General features: G+C 40.7%; 1 protein-coding gene across 3 annotated transcripts in view; it reads left to right on the top strand.

The window, feature by feature from the left end:
• LOC108926009 (teneurin-3) overlaps window positions 1-18217 on the top strand; it is a 224057-nt gene that overhangs the window by 135216 nt on the left and 70624 nt on the right. For 2 of the 3 annotated variants that reach the window (XM_029250391.1, XM_029250393.1), the window contains 3 exons: window positions 4168-4390; window positions 13244-13342; window positions 15030-15268. In XM_029250391.1, the coding sequence (XP_029106224.1) occupies window positions 4168-4390; window positions 13244-13342; window positions 15030-15268 (561 nt within the window). The remainder of the gene's footprint in view (window positions 1-4167; window positions 4391-13243; window positions 13343-15029; window positions 15269-18217) is intronic. The other variant, XM_029250392.1, reaches the window with a different exon arrangement.

Genomic DNA, 18217 nt, shown 5'->3' on the forward strand with positions numbered 1-18217 from the left:
GACAAGTTGACATTTGAAGAGTTGCGTGATGGAGCCATCCATCTCGCTCTGATTTCAAAGTAAACTCCATAAAATACGCAGCTGTTGCATCCGTCTCGGCATCTCGCCGCAGGTCTGACATGACAGTGAAATTGCGAGAGCGACAGCCTCTCCGAGACAGATTGTTGAACGCCCCCTCGCTGCATTATGGATGGCCACAGGCCCGGGTAGTCTGTTTTTATTAGGGGTGTCATATTTATTCAGCCTGTTAGTACATAAGTCAGTGTTAAGTGTGGTGTCGGGAGCGGGGATGAAGTACACTGGAGACGAATACACAAAAACCTGTACAACCCATCATGTTCGATATCAGTCTCACGGCCTGACGTGTGCATCCATAAAGCTATGGATATGAAGTCGTATTTTGGAATTTAATGTAAGTTGTCATTAGAGAAAAGCAATGCTGAAGGGCGTGCAATTTAATTCTGAGGGTGAAGTGCTTCAGCGTGAGCAAAGCCAATGAAAGGCAGCTTTGCCTTTTGTTTTGAGTCAGAGCGGCCTTCCTAAATCTGTGCTCATCTTTCTGTGTGACCCCTTATGGTAAAGCCCCCCCAGAAAAATTATAAATAATAATATGCCATTTTTTTTTTTTTGTCTACCCAAGCCAAACTCTTTTTTCTAATGTACAATTGCACCTTTTTTTTAAGATTAGTTTATTTTCCACAGGGGCATGAACATACCACTTTGTGACTGCGCACTTTTAGCATATTGATGTTTTTATCATTGAAAAGCAGAGTGCATCAGACTACAGAATCGAAATACTAAACAGTTTGGAGCACTTCTGCTAAGTCGGTGATCCGTGATTATGCCATTCGCATGGAGCCCCCGTCTTCGGCTCACGTTCCCCAGCGCAGAACTTGCTCAGACTCTGCATTACTCGTCGCTACGGAAACCGTGAAAATCAGACGAAAACCACCCCAGGTGAATACAGAAATCATTTTTATTTGTGAAGACCAATACCTATGGTGTGGTTCAGCAGTTATGTACTTCCACTTTTTATGCTTTGCTTCCACTTTTTGTAGGTGTGGATCTTATTATTGCAGTTATTTTTTGACTTGAAGAAGAGGCAATTCAGGAACTGGATGATGTGTATGTGGTGTAGTCCCTATACGTATTGTTCGTACTTTGGGGTTATTTCCCAGAGTGCTTTCTGAGCTCAGGGACCCATTAAGAAGCCGTAGGCCATATGTGAAAACACCCATTAAATGCACCCGGACACGTCAGATGAATAGTCAAACAGCTCGGAAGTGGAGGACCCCGTTTCGCCCTCGTCCGGCGCGTAGGTCGAGTCCGTCCCACAGACGGACATTTGACAGCTTATGTGCCCTCGGGTCCCGCTCGCCAAGAGCAGACAGCACCCCAGAGCTCCGCAAACTGTGTTTTACCTGCCGGGATGGGCATCTGATTGATTGTCCCTCTGAGACCAGGCAACCGCGTAGAATAAATCTAAATAATGAGCGCACACGCGCTTGGCCTCACTTAGGGAGACACTTGTGTGTACAGCCCACGTCTGCACAGCAAAGAGGGTATGGAGGTATGGGGAAAGGAGGGGTGCTGTCACAAGGACGATATGAACATTGGATAAGAAGGCAGCGCCACCAGCGTGGCAGATCTTGTCCTTTAAAAAATTATCTTGGCTTCAACATCCCCCCACCCCCCACACTTGATGTATTGCAGGGTGCTCACCTGTTTTTCTTATTTTGAAAAGGGCAGAGACAAATCACCTCCCTAACACACACTTTCTGTAGCTATTTCCCAGTGTTCACAAGGTACTCAATTTACAAACACAACTGTGGCCAGAAAGTTTGTCCGTAACTCTTTTTTTTTTTGTTTTTTTTTTTTGGGGGGGGGGGGGGGGGGTAAATCCAGGCACTATATGACTTTCATAAAAGCTTAATAGTACAGACGTCCCTTGATTTATTCATGGGTTGCATTCTGCAAAGGCCTCAGATAAAGTTAGAATTATTGACTCTTGTGCTTGTGTTACAGATCGTCTCTGGCACTTCTCATCATTTCCCATCATGTACCTTTGAAAGCAAAAGCATAAGCGGCTGTAAATGAAGCCACTTCATGCTTTGAAACAGTCCAGATTCCTATTGATCTTCCGATCTGGCTGCGTGTCCCCACATGGCTGAATGGATGAGCGGTTCCTGACAATAGACACGTGGAGGATGGGCGTTTGGAGAAGCTGCAGATGGTCACAGGGAGATTAGGGAGCTCTTAAGTACTATGCAACAGGCCTGACTGTGCAACACTTTTACTAACAGTACAATCAAATTTATATACTGTATATAAATTTGACTGTATGGGCACGGTGGCACAGCGGGTTTGGCCAGAGACTGCTCTCTGATGAGTCTGGGGTTCAAGTACTGCTTGGGGTGCCTTGTGATGGACTGGCGTCCCGTCCAGGGTGTGTCCCCTCCCCCTTCAGCCATGCACCCTGTGTTGCCAGGTTAGGCTCCGGCTCGCTGCAGCCCTGCTCAGGACATGCGGTTTCAGGCAGTGTGTGTGTGTGTATGTATACATGTTGTATATGTAAGCTGCATTTATAGCTTAGTGAAAGGCAGTTACTCAATAGTGAAGAGCAACACCTTAGCGTACCTTTTTTCGGATATGGAGTTATGACTGACATCCATTCATTTATCGGATGCTTTTCACCCAAGTGACTTTTAATGTTAAGCTGCTTTCAAGAGTTATCCATTGATACAACAAGGTAATTTTAACAGTATCAGTTCAAGGTAAGCACTTTGATTAAAGGCACTACAGCAGGAGGTGGGATGTAAACCTGCGTCCTTCCAGGTGCAAGGCAGCAGCTCTAAACAGTACACCACATGCTGCCCACAAGGCAGAGACGTACAATACAAATTGCAGTGTCGTATTTCACTGCAAAGCCCTTGCTGGGCAATGTATGCAGCACAGGAAGAGCGCTGTATGTATGCCACTCGGCAGGAAAAATGGGGTCAGTTGTCACAATGACACAAGAAAGACAATTGAGCGCAGCGGCCGAGTGAAAAGAGTGTGTACGGATTGTTTTCTAAATTGAAATGGACAGCCAGCTGATGACTAATTCAAGAAACTCCTTGTTACCGTGTAACCTCAGTTTATATGATTAAACCCATCAGTTCAGAAGCACTCCTGTGTTCATCATACTGAAGTAAAAGACTTATCCATGCATTCACCATTTTGCCCCAAAAAAAGAGAAGATTTAAGCGATAATGATAGGGAGTCGTTCTAGGAGGTAATTACACAGATATGTGTGAAATTGAAAAACCTGTTCTTTCTGTGGCCCAGTGGCTGATAAGGTCATTAGTTATATGATTCTTCTTGTGCCGTAATTAGATGTGAAACGTTCTGTTAAGGGCCATAAAGAAACATCTGTTTCACCAAATTACCTTCTGGTAAAGAAGGCAAAGCATTCATTCTGTGGATGTTACTTAATATAGTGTTCGCTGCATCTGCTCTGTAAAGCGAGATTGAAGCATTGTCTAATTTTAAAGTTTTACCATGAAAGGAAATGGCAGAGTCGTTATGTTTTCAATAGATGTAGCTAGTGTCTTTCCTGCACCTTGGGGTGGGGCAATTAAATAGACTTGTAGTTTCAACAAAGTGTTGGGGTGTAATAATATTAATGTGCATCCAAGAAGGTTTACTCCATAGGAGGGCTTAAAAACTCAAAGGAAAAGGCTTTGCTGGGGTCCTCATGTTAAGGAGAAAAACATTTTTATGCTTTTATTGATTGCATAGATAATAAAACAGATTGAAAATGGCCGGATGCTGATGAATGCCGCAAAAGTTGTTTCAAGTTAATAAAAGTCATGTCCTCAGTGTTCCCTTCCTTACGCCCTGTGTTTCAGGATAAGTGGGATGACAGTTCATGAAAGTAGAGTGAAGTCTTACAAAAAAATTGAAATTTAAATTACTTTTTTTCTTTATTTCTTTTATCAGACCTGCCCCATGAATGTCAATTACCGGTTGTGACACAGTAGCCGAATTTATGAAGAAACTGAGTTACAAGCAAATAGTCGATCCAGACTGCGTTCATAAGTTGAGGACCTGCTATGCATATTTTTTGTGCTTTAAGACATCGCCTAATAATCTGCGTCCCCTTTCCTCTCTTCCTCCCAATGACAGAACTGCCATCCAATCAGCAAGGCCAATCCACCCTGCAGCCAGCTCCGCCCACCCACGCACAGCACACGTCCATCACCTCAGTCAACCGCAACTCCCTGACCAATCGCAGGAACCATAGTCCGGCCCCGCCGGCCGCCCTGCCCGCCGAGCTGCAAACCACACCCGAATCAGTCCAGCTGCAGGACAGCTGGGTCCTGGGCAGCAATGTGCCGCTGGAGAGCAGGTGAGTGTCACCATTTCCCTCCGAAAGAAGCACAACAGTGGGTGCAAGTGAATTACCCGTTTGGTCAAAGGTGTGAAAGAAAAACACCACAAAGATTTGTGCAGAACAGGAAGTAATTTTTTCAATTGTCACTTAATGAATAAATTACTTTCTTAAAGCATGAATATTAGAAAACTAGGATCGGTTCATAAAATGCCAAGGAATAAAGCCTAATGAGAACCGAGGATATGCTTTACAGGACAGTCGGGAAACCGTTTCGAGAAAAAAAGATCATACTATTCTTCATTTAGGAAGGGAGATCTCAAAACAATGGAAGGAAAATTTATAGGTTTACATTTATTCCTTTAAGAGAGATATCTCTATCAATATCCTTAAACAGTAGAAACAAAATGTATACATGTATTTATTTATTTATTTTTTAACCAAGTATTTTATCCAAATAACATACACTGAATAGTAGCCAGTGTTTATGTGGCATATTTTCTCAAAGGTGACTTGCAATCCTATATATATTACACTAAAATCTCTGCAGCCGTTCTCTCATTTATATAGCTGAACTGTGTTAAACACGGACACATATTCGCTTTGAAGACTTTAAAGTCACAAGTTTACTGAAAACACGTGTCTTTGGACTCTTGGAGGAATCCAGAGGACTCGGAGGAAACCTATGTGAATACAGGGAGAAAGTGCAAACTCTACTCAGATCTGGACTAAAACCCATGTCCAGATGCACAACCGAGGTGGTGTGCAGCACCAGCAGTACCTGGTGAGCCACTCAACAAAGTGTGGCTTGACCCGTTTCTGCTGTTTCTCCATTGTTAGACTTGGGAAAATCCACAAGCTCCTAAAATCATGATTTTTTTTCCAGCTGCTTTATTTACTTTAGCGACAGGAGCAGTCCAGCAGCTGAGAAACAGGGCTTTTTATCCAGAATCCTAGCTGTGATATTGACTGTCACAGCAGTATTGATATACATCACAATATGTAGGCTTAGAAAGACAACACACACTCGTTTCACCTATACACAACTCTTAAATCAACTGATAAGCATGGAAGAAAGGCAAAAGATGGTTTATCGAATTTTTCAATATTTCCTCGCCATGTTTCTTCGTATAAAATTCTTTCGAATGAAATGTGTTGCAACCTTCAGTAAAAAGTGAAAATGAGTAATGATGAAACTAGGATATGCGTAGCTGGTGGGTTCCAGCACAAAATCTCCTATATGGTATATTTACTATACTTAATGTTTTCCAACAAGGCCATAACCAATAGAAAGAATTCCCAACGAGATGCAATAATGACTAGCTATCAGGAGTGTGTGTAGAGCAGGATTTCAGTATATCTATTTCTGATAAAAAAGCTTCACACTGCATACAATGAATTATTCAATAAGGGCAAAGTGGAGTTCTTTTTTATTCATATTCACATCATTTACAAATAGCAGTTTCCAATTTGGCCAAAGTTGTACTGGCTGTTTATGGCCCAGACTTAACTTTTTATTGTAGTTTTGATGATAAGAAAGAATAAAATGATGGAAGATGAGATAGCATAGAATAAGGTAACACATTTGTTAGCCTAGAACATGTATACAACATTCAAGTAATGGAGTTAGTAAGTGACAAAATTTGAAGAGAGTGCAATAAATAATAATATTATTATTTGTCATAATATATACTGTTGTTACAATGAACTGTACTTCATCATCTCCATCAGCAGTTTTTTTACTCAGAAAATTCTAGCACTTCAACTTCATTTTTATTTTTAAAGATAATTAAATCATGAAATTGAAGCCAGCATTTTTTGAATAAGATATAACCAGCAATTAAGGAAAAATGTGTCTTATAAACTGTGAGAAGTTGAAATAAAATGCATCTGCTGTACCAGTTCTAGGACATAAAGGTCTTTTTATTTATTTTCTGTAAGTTATAATCAGTCAAAGCCATTACTATTTTCAATAATTTACATAGCCATTGGAGGTTCTAGATTCACTGTCCACTATTCATGCTACAGCATAACGTTCATCCTTTTTTTTCTTTTAATGCCATAATTTCCTTTCGTCCTTAACACTTTTTCAGCAGAAGTAAATGGTTTTGCTTGCTCCACTTGTGCATATTATTAATAAATTTTTTGTTCAGTCCTTCCATGACCCTCTAACTGAGAGCCACAACCTGTGATTAGGGCAAAGGGACACTTTGTCTCTCTCCTGTAGCTCCCAACATATTGAGTGCATTGCAGAGATTTGAAGTTTAGCTCTTTCCATTTGCTGCACTTCTGCTTTTTTTAACACTTTCTCGCATGTTTACAGATCAGCTTTCTACACAGACCATTCAATATCAATATTATAAATGAAACAGTCATCGTACAGGTGCCTAAGAACACTTAAGTACTCTTTTTCCTTTTTCCTTGTGGAGTATTTGATACACTGAATCCTTATGTAATGAACATTCAAGTTAAAGACTGATGAGTTACACTTTAAAATTTGGAGTTTGGGAATAGTTTTTTTTCCCCACTCATTGAAATTAATTTTAATGTAGTTCAAAGTTAATAAAAATGTTAAAATAAAAAGCTATGTTTTTTGTTTTTAAATAGCATTTTAAAAGGGTCTCAGACTTCATGTCCTAAGATGTATTTAACTCCTGATCTCTTAACAGCTCCAAAAATCTTCATCACACCATCTGTCATGATCACGTTTTATTTCTGTGTATTTCCTTTCAGTTCTAGGCATAGGTATTTGTGAAATGTGCACCAGCAAAAATGGCGATATTTAACAAACTGACTGTGCTTTGACAGTCATGTGTCTCTATCTAAAACTCTTTTGCTGTTGACACACTGTTGTTTATATTGAGTTGTATATCACTTTGGAGAAAACCATCTTCAGAATGAATATGAACGTAATGTTTTATAGCCTTATCTGAGACTCTTAAAGAACCTAACCCGTAAATAACTCACAAATAAACTGGATGGGTGGGTTTAATTGATCATGACTTAGTGGTAAAAGGGATTTATGAACAGTTACAATGGAGGTACTAACAGACTTAGTTTCAGTTGGTTTTATAGTGCCAGTACATATTCTGTAAAACAGTAAATTATGTAAAAACAAAAAAAAAAGTTTCTAAAAATCAAATATTAAGCTTTATTGATAACTATATTCCTGTTTTCAACGGCACGAACAGATTCATATTATTATTATTATTATTATTATTATTATTATTGTTACTGACGGTCCCCAACTTACGATGGGGTTACGTTCTGATAAACCCATCGTAAGTCGAAAATGCATTTAATACACCTAACCTACCGAACACCATCGCTTTTTATCCTTTAAGATGGTCGAGACGTTGGTTGCGAAAGTCCCAAGTTCACGTTTGATGGCCGCTACGGGCTTGCAGCCTTCATGCTGGGCAGTTATCTTGAGTTTCTCCTCAAGAGTAATTGCCTTCCTCTTCTTCTTCTCACCAGTAGCGGGAGACACAGATGGACATTTTGTAGACATGATGGATGCACAGGGGGTATCCGAAAAAACGCTGGTAAAACAGAACACTGTAGAGTATCGGTTGTGTACACTAGCGACCACGTGACACACTGGCAGATGCGGATCACTTGCGCTGCCCAGCATCACGAGAGAGTATCGTACCACATATCACTTGCCCGGGAAAAAAAATCAAAATTCTAAGTACTGTCTCTACTGAATGCGTATCGTTATCACACCATCGTAAAGTCAAAAAATCGTAAGTCAGACCGTCGTAACTCAGGGACCATCTGTATTATTATTATTATGGTGATTACAAAAATTGTCATTATTGTTCCTGTTGTTGTTTGTAATAATACTGAACACATACTTTCCATCACTTTGTGATTACATGTTGTTGAATGCAGCATTGAGCTTTCTCTCCAGCTTCTCCATAGTCTCACTGTCCATCTAAAAGCTGAGAGACAGGAATAGGTCGACTGTGACTCTGACCTCTCACTCACCAGACCATCTACAGGAATCTCATCATTATCTGAGCAACAGCACAGCCACACAAGGGGATGGTCTAAATTCACGGCCTTGTGGGCAAGATACCACGTTGCCAGGTGCCTAGAAAGAGTGCTGCAGCATTTTGGGGGAATAGAGTGGTACTGGACTTGTGTGGTGGACACGAACAATTGTTGTTGGTCATTTCTTCTCCAATCTGTGGGATGAACAAAGGAGAGGGCAACGTCAGGCCAGCGGTCATTTATGGTCACAGCCATATACACACTCTCAGCGTATCACCGGTTGTGACTGCTGAAACCAGCAGAAAATGACAGGCGTCATTTTGGTTTAACCTATTTTTCTTCACATTTTTGAGTGAAGAAGTACAATGTCCGTCACATATTTCTAGAAAACTGAGCAAAAGGAATAAAATTACACACGGAGTTTAATTAATAAAATAATAATGCATAAAATGATTGATTAATTAGCATAACATAGCGAAGTATACCCTCAGTTGGAACTCATGTGGCTCACCTCTGGCATGCTTTGCGTTGTAGATTGTCAGAATAAAATCCTTCTTGCTACAAGAGGAGGCAGGGGCCCCGATTCACAGGGGCCACGGAGGCCCATAGAGGCTGGCCTCGCACTTAATGCTAATAATGCATTTAATCCAGCTGCTAATTATCATCTTACAAGGGGCTTTTTCAAATTTTGTTACTTACGCAGAGCCTCACCTGTGAGATAATCTGCTTAAATCCCTTGGCAAAGTGGGCGTCTCGAAGCCATTTAAAGCCCTTTCCTGTGGCCCCCTCTCTTGCCACGTGAACGGCAGAGTTTCGAACATGGCCGCACAACAGTGCCACAGAGTGACATTCGTGGCGGTGAATGGGGAGATGCGCGGATTAGCATAGTAATTTGCCGCTCTGCGTTACCCCACCTCTAATCAATTAGCACGGCTATCGGCTGCATTTGGCCTCAGAAGTTTACACTGTGACCACATTTGTTCTTCATGTCCAGGAAAAGTGTACAGCTGCCAGAAGCAGGTTTGTCCTAGGGGCGAGAGTTTGTACCGTCATTGACTCCAGCGCGAAATCCGGCCTCTGCAAGGGATTCATACATAATCTAACAGTAAACCTGCAAACTTTTTTTCACCTGAAATGCATTGTTTTCTTTATTCTGTGGAAGTCTTTTCCTTGTGCAGTTTGTACTGTTTATCATGGAGCTAGCTTTGCTGTGTAAATTTACATTGATTCCTTTAGCTGACGCTTTCTTCGAAGCAGCTTAATCAGTTCTTTCTATGCGCCCATCGTATGGCCTCCTTCCACATTATAAAGACAAGTAAGATGTCCAGTACTTTTCTATGCATATATTTGAGTGTGCATTCATTTGTCTGACACTCCTCCAAAGTAATTTACCTTGATTTACTCATCCATGCAGTTGGGTATTTTTTACCCTATGAATTTGGGGTAAGAACCTTGCTCAAGTGAATTACAGCACGGGATGTGATTTAAATCTGCTTCCTTCAAGTTAGTGGTTCCAACCACTATGTTCCTCGCTACCCTCCTGCTGCCATCCAATTTAGCATATCGTTCTTACTGAACCCACTGAACTCCCTTTCTGAGTTGCATTGTTGTAAGCAGAGCTGGAAAACCTGTTGGACCTTCTAAGACCACAGCTGACCAGGTCACATATACAGTCACACAATTACGTAATGCAATAAACTTTGTAACAGAACAGGCCCATATCGAAATCCAAATACTTCATAGTGCTGTCGTCTTTAATAACTAAATTATTCACATTTACATAAATGAAGACATGGAATGAAAAACTTATTAACGCTCCATGAAAGCTGGCCATTACAATGAGTTGTATAATACACATGACATATGATACCGAGGACGGATTCATTCTTGAGCTCTAAAATGAAGGCACTAGCAAAAAACAACTGGAGAATTCTGGAATCGACATAATAATGATAAAGATTGAACTTAAAATTTATACCTTTTTTCCCAAAAGTGCTTAACTTTTTCCTTGTGTGTGTTTGATTTATTTATGATACTGTATTTTGCAAAGGCCTTTTCACCACTACATTCTGTGTTCTGGTGTACCTGCCCTCCAGGTGTTCTTTCTCTTCGCATGTGTGGTCGTCATTAAAATGCATACTTAGAATATTTAAATGATTTCTGGAATTTTTAATGTGAACATATTGTGGTAGGAAAGAACAAGCTCAACTTCTCTCTCTCAGGTTACAGAAGCCTTTAATGCAATATGTGCGCACAGGTGAGCCTCCTGGGAGAGTCACACCGAGGCCGGCAAGCAGGCAGATGTTTATACGCACAGGGGCGACGTTGTTACTTCTACCCCAAGCTTGTCTGTAGATGTAGGTGCAAAAGACATCCTTTTATCACAACATACCAGTCACGTTTAGTCACGTATGCAGGTCCTCATTTTCAGACACTCTAACCCTATTCTAAGCACACATGCCCTTAACCGAAAACCGTTGCGATTTCTGGTCTCGCGCTAGGGCGTTTTCGTACAAGCACATGCTTCCTTATCTTTGAGGAACAGTCTCCATACAAACAACGGCTCAGAAACGTGTACAAAGTTCACATGATTACTGCACAGCAACCTAATGTTACAGAGCAGAATAAGTAAAACAGAATTTCATTCCACGATATGTAGAATATCTTTATGTATTTTTTTCTTTTTTTCTGTCTCTGTGTTGCTGTGTCCCAGTGCTGTTCTGTTAATCTGCACGTGTATACAGACAAGCCTCTGCTTACATAGATTTGACATACGTAAATCCGAATTTACGTAAAAAATTCCCGGCATACACATTATTTATGGATAGCTCTTACGCAAAACGTCTGAAGTGCGAGTCGGCATAACCACACAAGGCAGGAAACTGCATCTTCTCCGTTCTTGCGTCTTTTGAGCCGTGAACGCATCTCCTCTTGTTGGTGTAGTGCTTTTTTCACATATTTTCTGCCCATTTCATTATTCACAATGTCTGGTAGTAAACACTTGAAAGAAAACGAGAACTGTCTCGCGAACGTACAGCCATCGATTTGGAGATGAAATTGAAAATAATAAGGAAGTGTGAAGGTGGACAAAGATTATCGTCTATAGCACGGGAACAAGGTTTAGCCGTATCGACTGTGAATACTACAGTGAAGGTTGCTGCACGTATAAAGGAGCATGCGGTGATGCTGAATGGTGGAGGTGGAGGGGGACTCTGATATACGAAACTTTTGACTTACGTAAGGGCTTGAAGAACGGTTTATTTGCGTAAGCTGAGGTCTGTCTGAATATACATGCATGTATGCATACATACACATCGAAAAAGCACACTTGATTTACTTCACCGCTGAAGGTTATTGTCCAGTGACCCTAATAAGTTCAGATGTGAAAATCTTTTTTACACCAAGTGTAATGCAGGGGTTTTCATTTCATGGTGCAAGTCCAACAGGTTTTCCCTTATTCCTCAGAACAGAAGTTAAATGGGTGGTTCTGTGATAACAAGGAGTTGAATCTAGCAACTCACTGATAAAACCTCCTGCGGTGAGCTACATTCACTAACAATCTCGCACAGATACCCCCAGCAATCTAGTTTAGTTACATAACCTAATATTTCACATACCTAACTGGTGCTGCATTTGAAAGGCCCACGCGCTCGGTTTGAGGGGGTGTGTTAAAGGGCATTGTTGTGCTTTAGTGTGTTTAGTGTACATGTGATTGGGAAGCACACTTGCTTCCCCGCGGATCCTTCAGTCTTTTGATGCTGAGATCAGGCTGACCCAGATATCACCATCTTTCCATTTTCTTCATGTCGAGATCTGATTAATTCCTGCAGCCCAGCCCATCCAGGCAGCCTTCAGTAACGTGCTCATAGAATCAGTGTGTTCGCTTTAGTACCGATTCCTGTTATTGCACTTCAAGCAGTCATGTTGGCAAGGACACCAGTGGTCAATGTTTTATATGACGTTATAATTTATTTGTTTCGCAGACTTTTTTTGCCCATTGGCCTAACATTTAAGGCTCTGACTTAACACTTTATACAGCTGAGTGTTTTTTATCATATGACTATCTATCTATCTATCTATCTATCTATCTATCTATCTATCTATCTATCAGCAGTGTGAAAAGGAGTCAGAAAAGACATCACTATTTATTTGATTGACCGTTTCCCTGGTGCCAAGAGAAGAAAATGGTAGCAATGTATCTTAGCTGCTTTTAGTGAATATTAAAAAAAACATGAATTGGTAGTAACAACATCAATGTGCTTTAAATTCATTGCTTACAGTTAAAAAGATAATTAAAGAAAAATAAAGTTAGCTTGTTATGACTCATTGAATGCTACGGTATGGTAGATTTTTATAAAGAAACTTTTTATGAAAAAAGTCATGTGATAGGTCCAAAAAATGCTTCCCAAATGTAATCTGTTCTGTATTTATTCTTATACTTTGTAATAAAAGTCGAGGCTTGTTTCATTACGTCAGTTGAGTGGATTCCTACACATCATCAGAGCTCAACTCTGTTCATTTGGGTTTTTTTAATATTAACATTCTTTTGGAGGAGTAAGGCTTCTTATTTAGATTAGTAAGGATAACATATGTGGCAATCTAGATTTATTCATAAAGCCCATAAATACAATGTGTGTGTCCCAGAAGCATTACATAACATTGTCTCAGCACTTTAATAGTCCTGTTTGAACAGTATTTTTCCTATGTTCTAAAATTATACCATTTTAATGTGCAGTTTGAGAAAAGCCTGACTTTTTTTCTGCAAACATCCCAATACATTTTCATACTACTGCTAAAATTAAATACACTGTATGTGCAAAAACTGAAATAACGGTCTTCTATTTGTTTGTCTTTATATCTCGTCCCCACATGTAGAAAATTAGCAAAGCAAGCAGTTCTCGAAAATGGGCATGACAACCTAATAGAGATGGACGTATTCACTCCAGTGTGCCACGATGGTGACTTTGGGGATGGGTATGTTCTCCTGTGCATTCACATGATCCTGGCTGCGGATACCAACTCCATCACTGAGCAGACTCGAACCTCCTGACTGACCCAGAACGGGCAGTCGTTATAATGGACTAACAATGTGTCTGCTCTTGCTTGCCCCCTTTTCCCAGTCTCCAGAGACTGACATTCTTCCTGAGCCCTGTATCCCACGGAGAGGATTTTATCAGTTGGCAGTGCAACTACCATCTCCTTTAACTCACTGGACTGAGGATAATTGAATTATCAAATATTATTGGGCTGTGATAATTCCTGTGGACTGTCTTTGGACAAACACTGATAGCTGTGTTTTAGTGGCGGTGCATTTGTAGCATCGTTACTTCCTAAATCTGACTTAGAACTGCAGCAGTGATGTTGACTCCACCCCAAATGGGTCGTGACTTAAATGAGTTATTAAAATCAGTGCATCCTTCAGAAGGAAATCAGTCAGGTTTTAACAGATTTATTCAGTATATTTAAGCATAATAAATAACATCATAATCGGACATTATTGTGTCATACATTGAAGTGCTTTCAGCAATAACACTATATAAATTTTAAATATTGTTAACTCTTGTTTTGCATAATTATGCACTGACAGCACTGACAAAAATGGCGTTTCTTCCACGTGATGGTCATTAAATTTTCCATTTGAATCTTTAGTTTAAAAAAATAGATTTAATTCAAATATGAATAATTCTTTTCCTTGCAAAAAATTGATATTATTTATCTGTATTATATCTGTATATATTGGATACAGTGCTCAGTTGGGTTTGATATCTCAGCTATGATCAGTTTTGTTTGTTGCATTGTTCAGTGTTCTCGTGGTTCATTTTTAATGTTTACAACTAAATTCTGTTTTGGAGAATTGCTTAACTTTGCAAGATGTTTTTCTTTTCTTATTTTCTATGACTTTGTTTCCCAATCAAAGGAAGCCTTAGTTTGGAACATCAAAAGAAAATTAACTCGAAATGAGCTGACTCCACAAGTTCTTGCTCCTAAATGTATTCTTATGGGAATAACTCACATTTAAAGCAGGTCGGAGTCATAAAATTAAACTGTCTCCTCGTGTTTAAACCGGTAGAAAATGAAGCCCAATCAGTGGTGTTAGTAATTAGGTCTGCGTTCTTACGTTGTTTCGCTGCAAAGCATCGCACTGTTACTGACAATCAGTGTTGTGTCACAGCTGATGACGAACAATTATAGAATGGGCTCCAGTCCTCGCTAGAGTATTAGAGTGTTGCTGTATGACATCGAAGGCTGAGGGAAAGGTTTTTTCTTTTCTTCATTTAATTCATCAACTGAAAAGATTTTCTATGGGTGCAAAAGTTAATAAAGGCAAGTCAGTCATTGCATTTGATTAAATAGCTCACCTAGTCAATTACCCTGGTTCACTGGTCCATTAGTGAGTCAAAGTTCCTTCGGAGTACAATGGGGACATTATTTAGGGTTAGAGCTTTCTCTGATGTATTTTTATGACTCTTATCTGAAGAGAAGGTCCACTTTCACCCTCTGTGTGCTTCATGAATAGCCGGTCAGGAATGTCTGTTCTGTCTGTGTTCATTTGACTGCGCCGCTCAACCACCGTGTTTAGTCTTTTTTTTTTTTTGTTGTTAGTCTGTCATACCTTCGAGCCCTTTTTCTAAGCTGTTTTTTATTTATTTTGTATCTCCAGGCACTTCCTCTTTAAGACAGGCACAGGCACTACCCCTCTGTTCAGCACGGCCACCCCAGGCTACACCATGGCGACTGGGGCTGTCTACTCGCCTCCAACACGGCCCCTGCCCAGGAATACACTCTCCAGAAGTGCGTTTAAGTTCAAGAAGTCATCCAAGCACTGCTCCTGGAGGTGCACAGCCCTGACCGCCCTGGCCGTCTCCGTCCTATTGTCCATCCTGCTTTGCTACTGCATAGGTAACTATCGCCACCATGTCCTGCACCCACATTGGGTTAAATTGCCCAGTTCAGCATGGTTTGAGATGAGATGTGGAAGGTTGAGGACAGTGAGAATGGTGTACAAAGTGACGGATGGTTTACTGTAAAATCATCCACTTTTTACAAACACTAAGTGGCCACTTTATTAGGTACAAACAACTTGCTCCTCCGACATGTGGTTTCTTGCATGCATACATGCCTTTAAACATAAAACATGCACTGAAAGCACTGGAAAAAAGGACGTTTCTTCCAAGTGATGTTCATGACAAGGTCAGAAGAGACTTTTTTACTAAGCATTAGGTTGGATCTAAACATCTACTTAGCAGAACTTTGATAGGCAGAAACCCATGGATAAATAAAGAGTGAGAAAACGTCCTTTGGTCTGACAAATCTTGGTTTCTTTTCCAACATGCTGGTGATGGGTTTGGAATTCGGCATCAAAAGCATGAATCTATGGATCTGTCCTGTCTTGTGTTGAAGGTACACGTTGGTGGTGGTAGTGGTGTAATGGTGTTGGAATATTTTCTTGGCACACATTAAGCCCCCTAATACCAATTGAGGGAGAACATTCCTAGGCATAGCTGCAGAAAAGATGAATCTCTTCATGGCTGCAATGTAATTTTTTTCACATGGATACTTCCAGCAAAATGCACCATGTTACAAAGAATGTGTTAACTCAAGGTGGTTCCAGGAACATAAACTGAGTTCAGTTTACTCCAGTCGCCTGCACAGTCCCCAGACCTCGGCTCAGTCAGGTGCCCTTGATATGAGGTGGAACGGAAGGTTCACAGCATGAATGTGTGGTCAAAATATCTGCAGGAACTGCATGATGCTATCGAGTCAGTATGGATTATAAGGAATGATTCCAGCACCATACTGAACCCATGCTTCAAAGAATTCAAACTGTTCTGGGGGCAAATGGGGTATTTAACCCAGTACTAGGCAAGTGTATGCAATTAAATAGCATCTGAGGGTAAGCCATTGTAAGGTTTGCTTCAGAATATTCCTTTGCTTTTTAGAAACATTTAGGGTAAAGCTGCCTGTTTACTTTATGCCCCAGTGACTTGTGCCCGATGACTTGCGCTCAGTGTTTTGGCTGTACATTTCAATCTCAAGGTTTCACTCTGTGCTCATACATTAGTCAAGCAGTGAAACGTGAGTCAAACACTTCCCAAGGATACATTACCTCAGCCCAGGTTCAGGGCACTCTTTTGTCTTGGGTTTATCACCTACTTAATGGCTGTTGGCTGTGATTGTCCTCCTCACATCTCGAATCATATCAGAGAACAAGACTCTGTGACAGAAAAGTTGTGAGAATTTCCATGTATGGCTAAGCACTGGAGGTGTGCTGGAAGTCCTACAGAGAACAGGGCTGTCGGGGACTCATAATGAGTCATTCTTTGCTCTCAAAGCCAAAAAGACATCTTCGGTGATTCACTGATTCAGGGGCCAAATCAGTCTTCGAAGATAAGTGTTTTTTTTCTGCCTTCGGTAAAGGGTGTGACCATGAGTGTAAACCGCAAACTGGGTAAAATAACTGCTCTTGCTTTAACTTGCCAGCTGTTATTGACACAGATGTCCTTAAACACCTCCTGTTATATTATTTCGATCTGCGTGGCAAATGACCCTCTATTTTGAATGCCACATGCATTCAGGTGAAAATCCGCACTGGCGCGTGAATTAACATATTCAGTTTCTGATAAGGGTGGAGCCCTCAGCTACACTGTTCCAAGATTCTTTTAAATTACATTTAAATTTCATATTTAAGCCTTAGTAAACACGTGGTAGGGGGGCGTGGTGGCGCAGTGGGTTGGACCGGATCCTGCTCTCCGGTGGGTCTAGGGTTCAAGTCCTGCTTGGGGTGCCTTGTGACAGACTGGCATCCCGTCCTGGGTGTGTCCCCTCCCCCTCCAGCCTTACGCCCTGAGTGGCTGGGTTAGGCTCCGGCTCCCCACGACCCTGTATGGGACAAGCGGTTCGGAAAAAGTGTGTGTGTGTGTGTAAACACGTGGTAGTAATGTATGTTTTTTGTTCCTTTCACAATCTATTATAGCAGAGGGACAAATCATCACTCCTTTGTAAGTAGTGAGATGGGCTGTTTCTGTGTGTGTGTGTGTGTGTGCGTATTAGGAAGCGAGGACTGTTCTACCGCTTCACACTTGTATTTTTAACCAGTAACCAACAGTGCTTATGCACAAGGTGTGAAAACAGTTTTTTTTTTAATTTTTTTTTTTTTTAACGGTCTGTACTGGAAATGTGTTTCAGCTGAAGTGCTCTGCTGTCTGGGCACGAAGACATGATGCGTGCGCTAATGATTCTCTGAGCTGCTTACTCCCCATTAGCCACTAGCATGTGAGCACAGCAGGCTACACATGAAAAAAAACACTCATTTATGGAGGAACCATGGGTTTGTAATCACAGACATTGCACTGTAGGGGACAGTTTATTATTATGCATTGTTAGGATTACTGGCTTTTATTTTTTTTTCTTTTTGGTGTTATTTTGTCTGTGTGTCTTCAGTCCATGTTTGGTGCAGCATGTGTTTTGTGGACCTGATATCCACATGAAAAGGCCAGGAGTTTGTAGATAATTTTTCCAGGTGGAAGAAATGGGATGTTCCTTTCCTTGATGAAAAGAATAACCTGCGCCCTTCTTTCAATTAAGGTGGCCAGACTCACATTTCTGAATTTCACCTTTTTGTTTTTGGCTTTATTTTTCCAAATGGAAATGCCTGTCTCGGAAGGTGATATGAACAGTATCCAGGCCAATGTGACTTTCGCTGTCCCTTTCACAAAATCTTGCTAATTGGACCTCAGTGTCTTATCATTAATTTTCCTGAAAATGTCCGGTACTGGTAAACATTGTGCACACAAAGGTAGTCTTGAACTTTGAATATAACTGTAATACATCTCATTCTCTATATATATA

This window comes from Scleropages formosus, chromosome 3, assembly GCF_900964775.1.
Source record: "Scleropages formosus chromosome 3, fSclFor1.1, whole genome shotgun sequence".
In the NCBI taxonomy this organism is placed as follows: Eukaryota; Metazoa; Chordata; class Actinopteri; order Osteoglossiformes; family Osteoglossidae; genus Scleropages; species Scleropages formosus.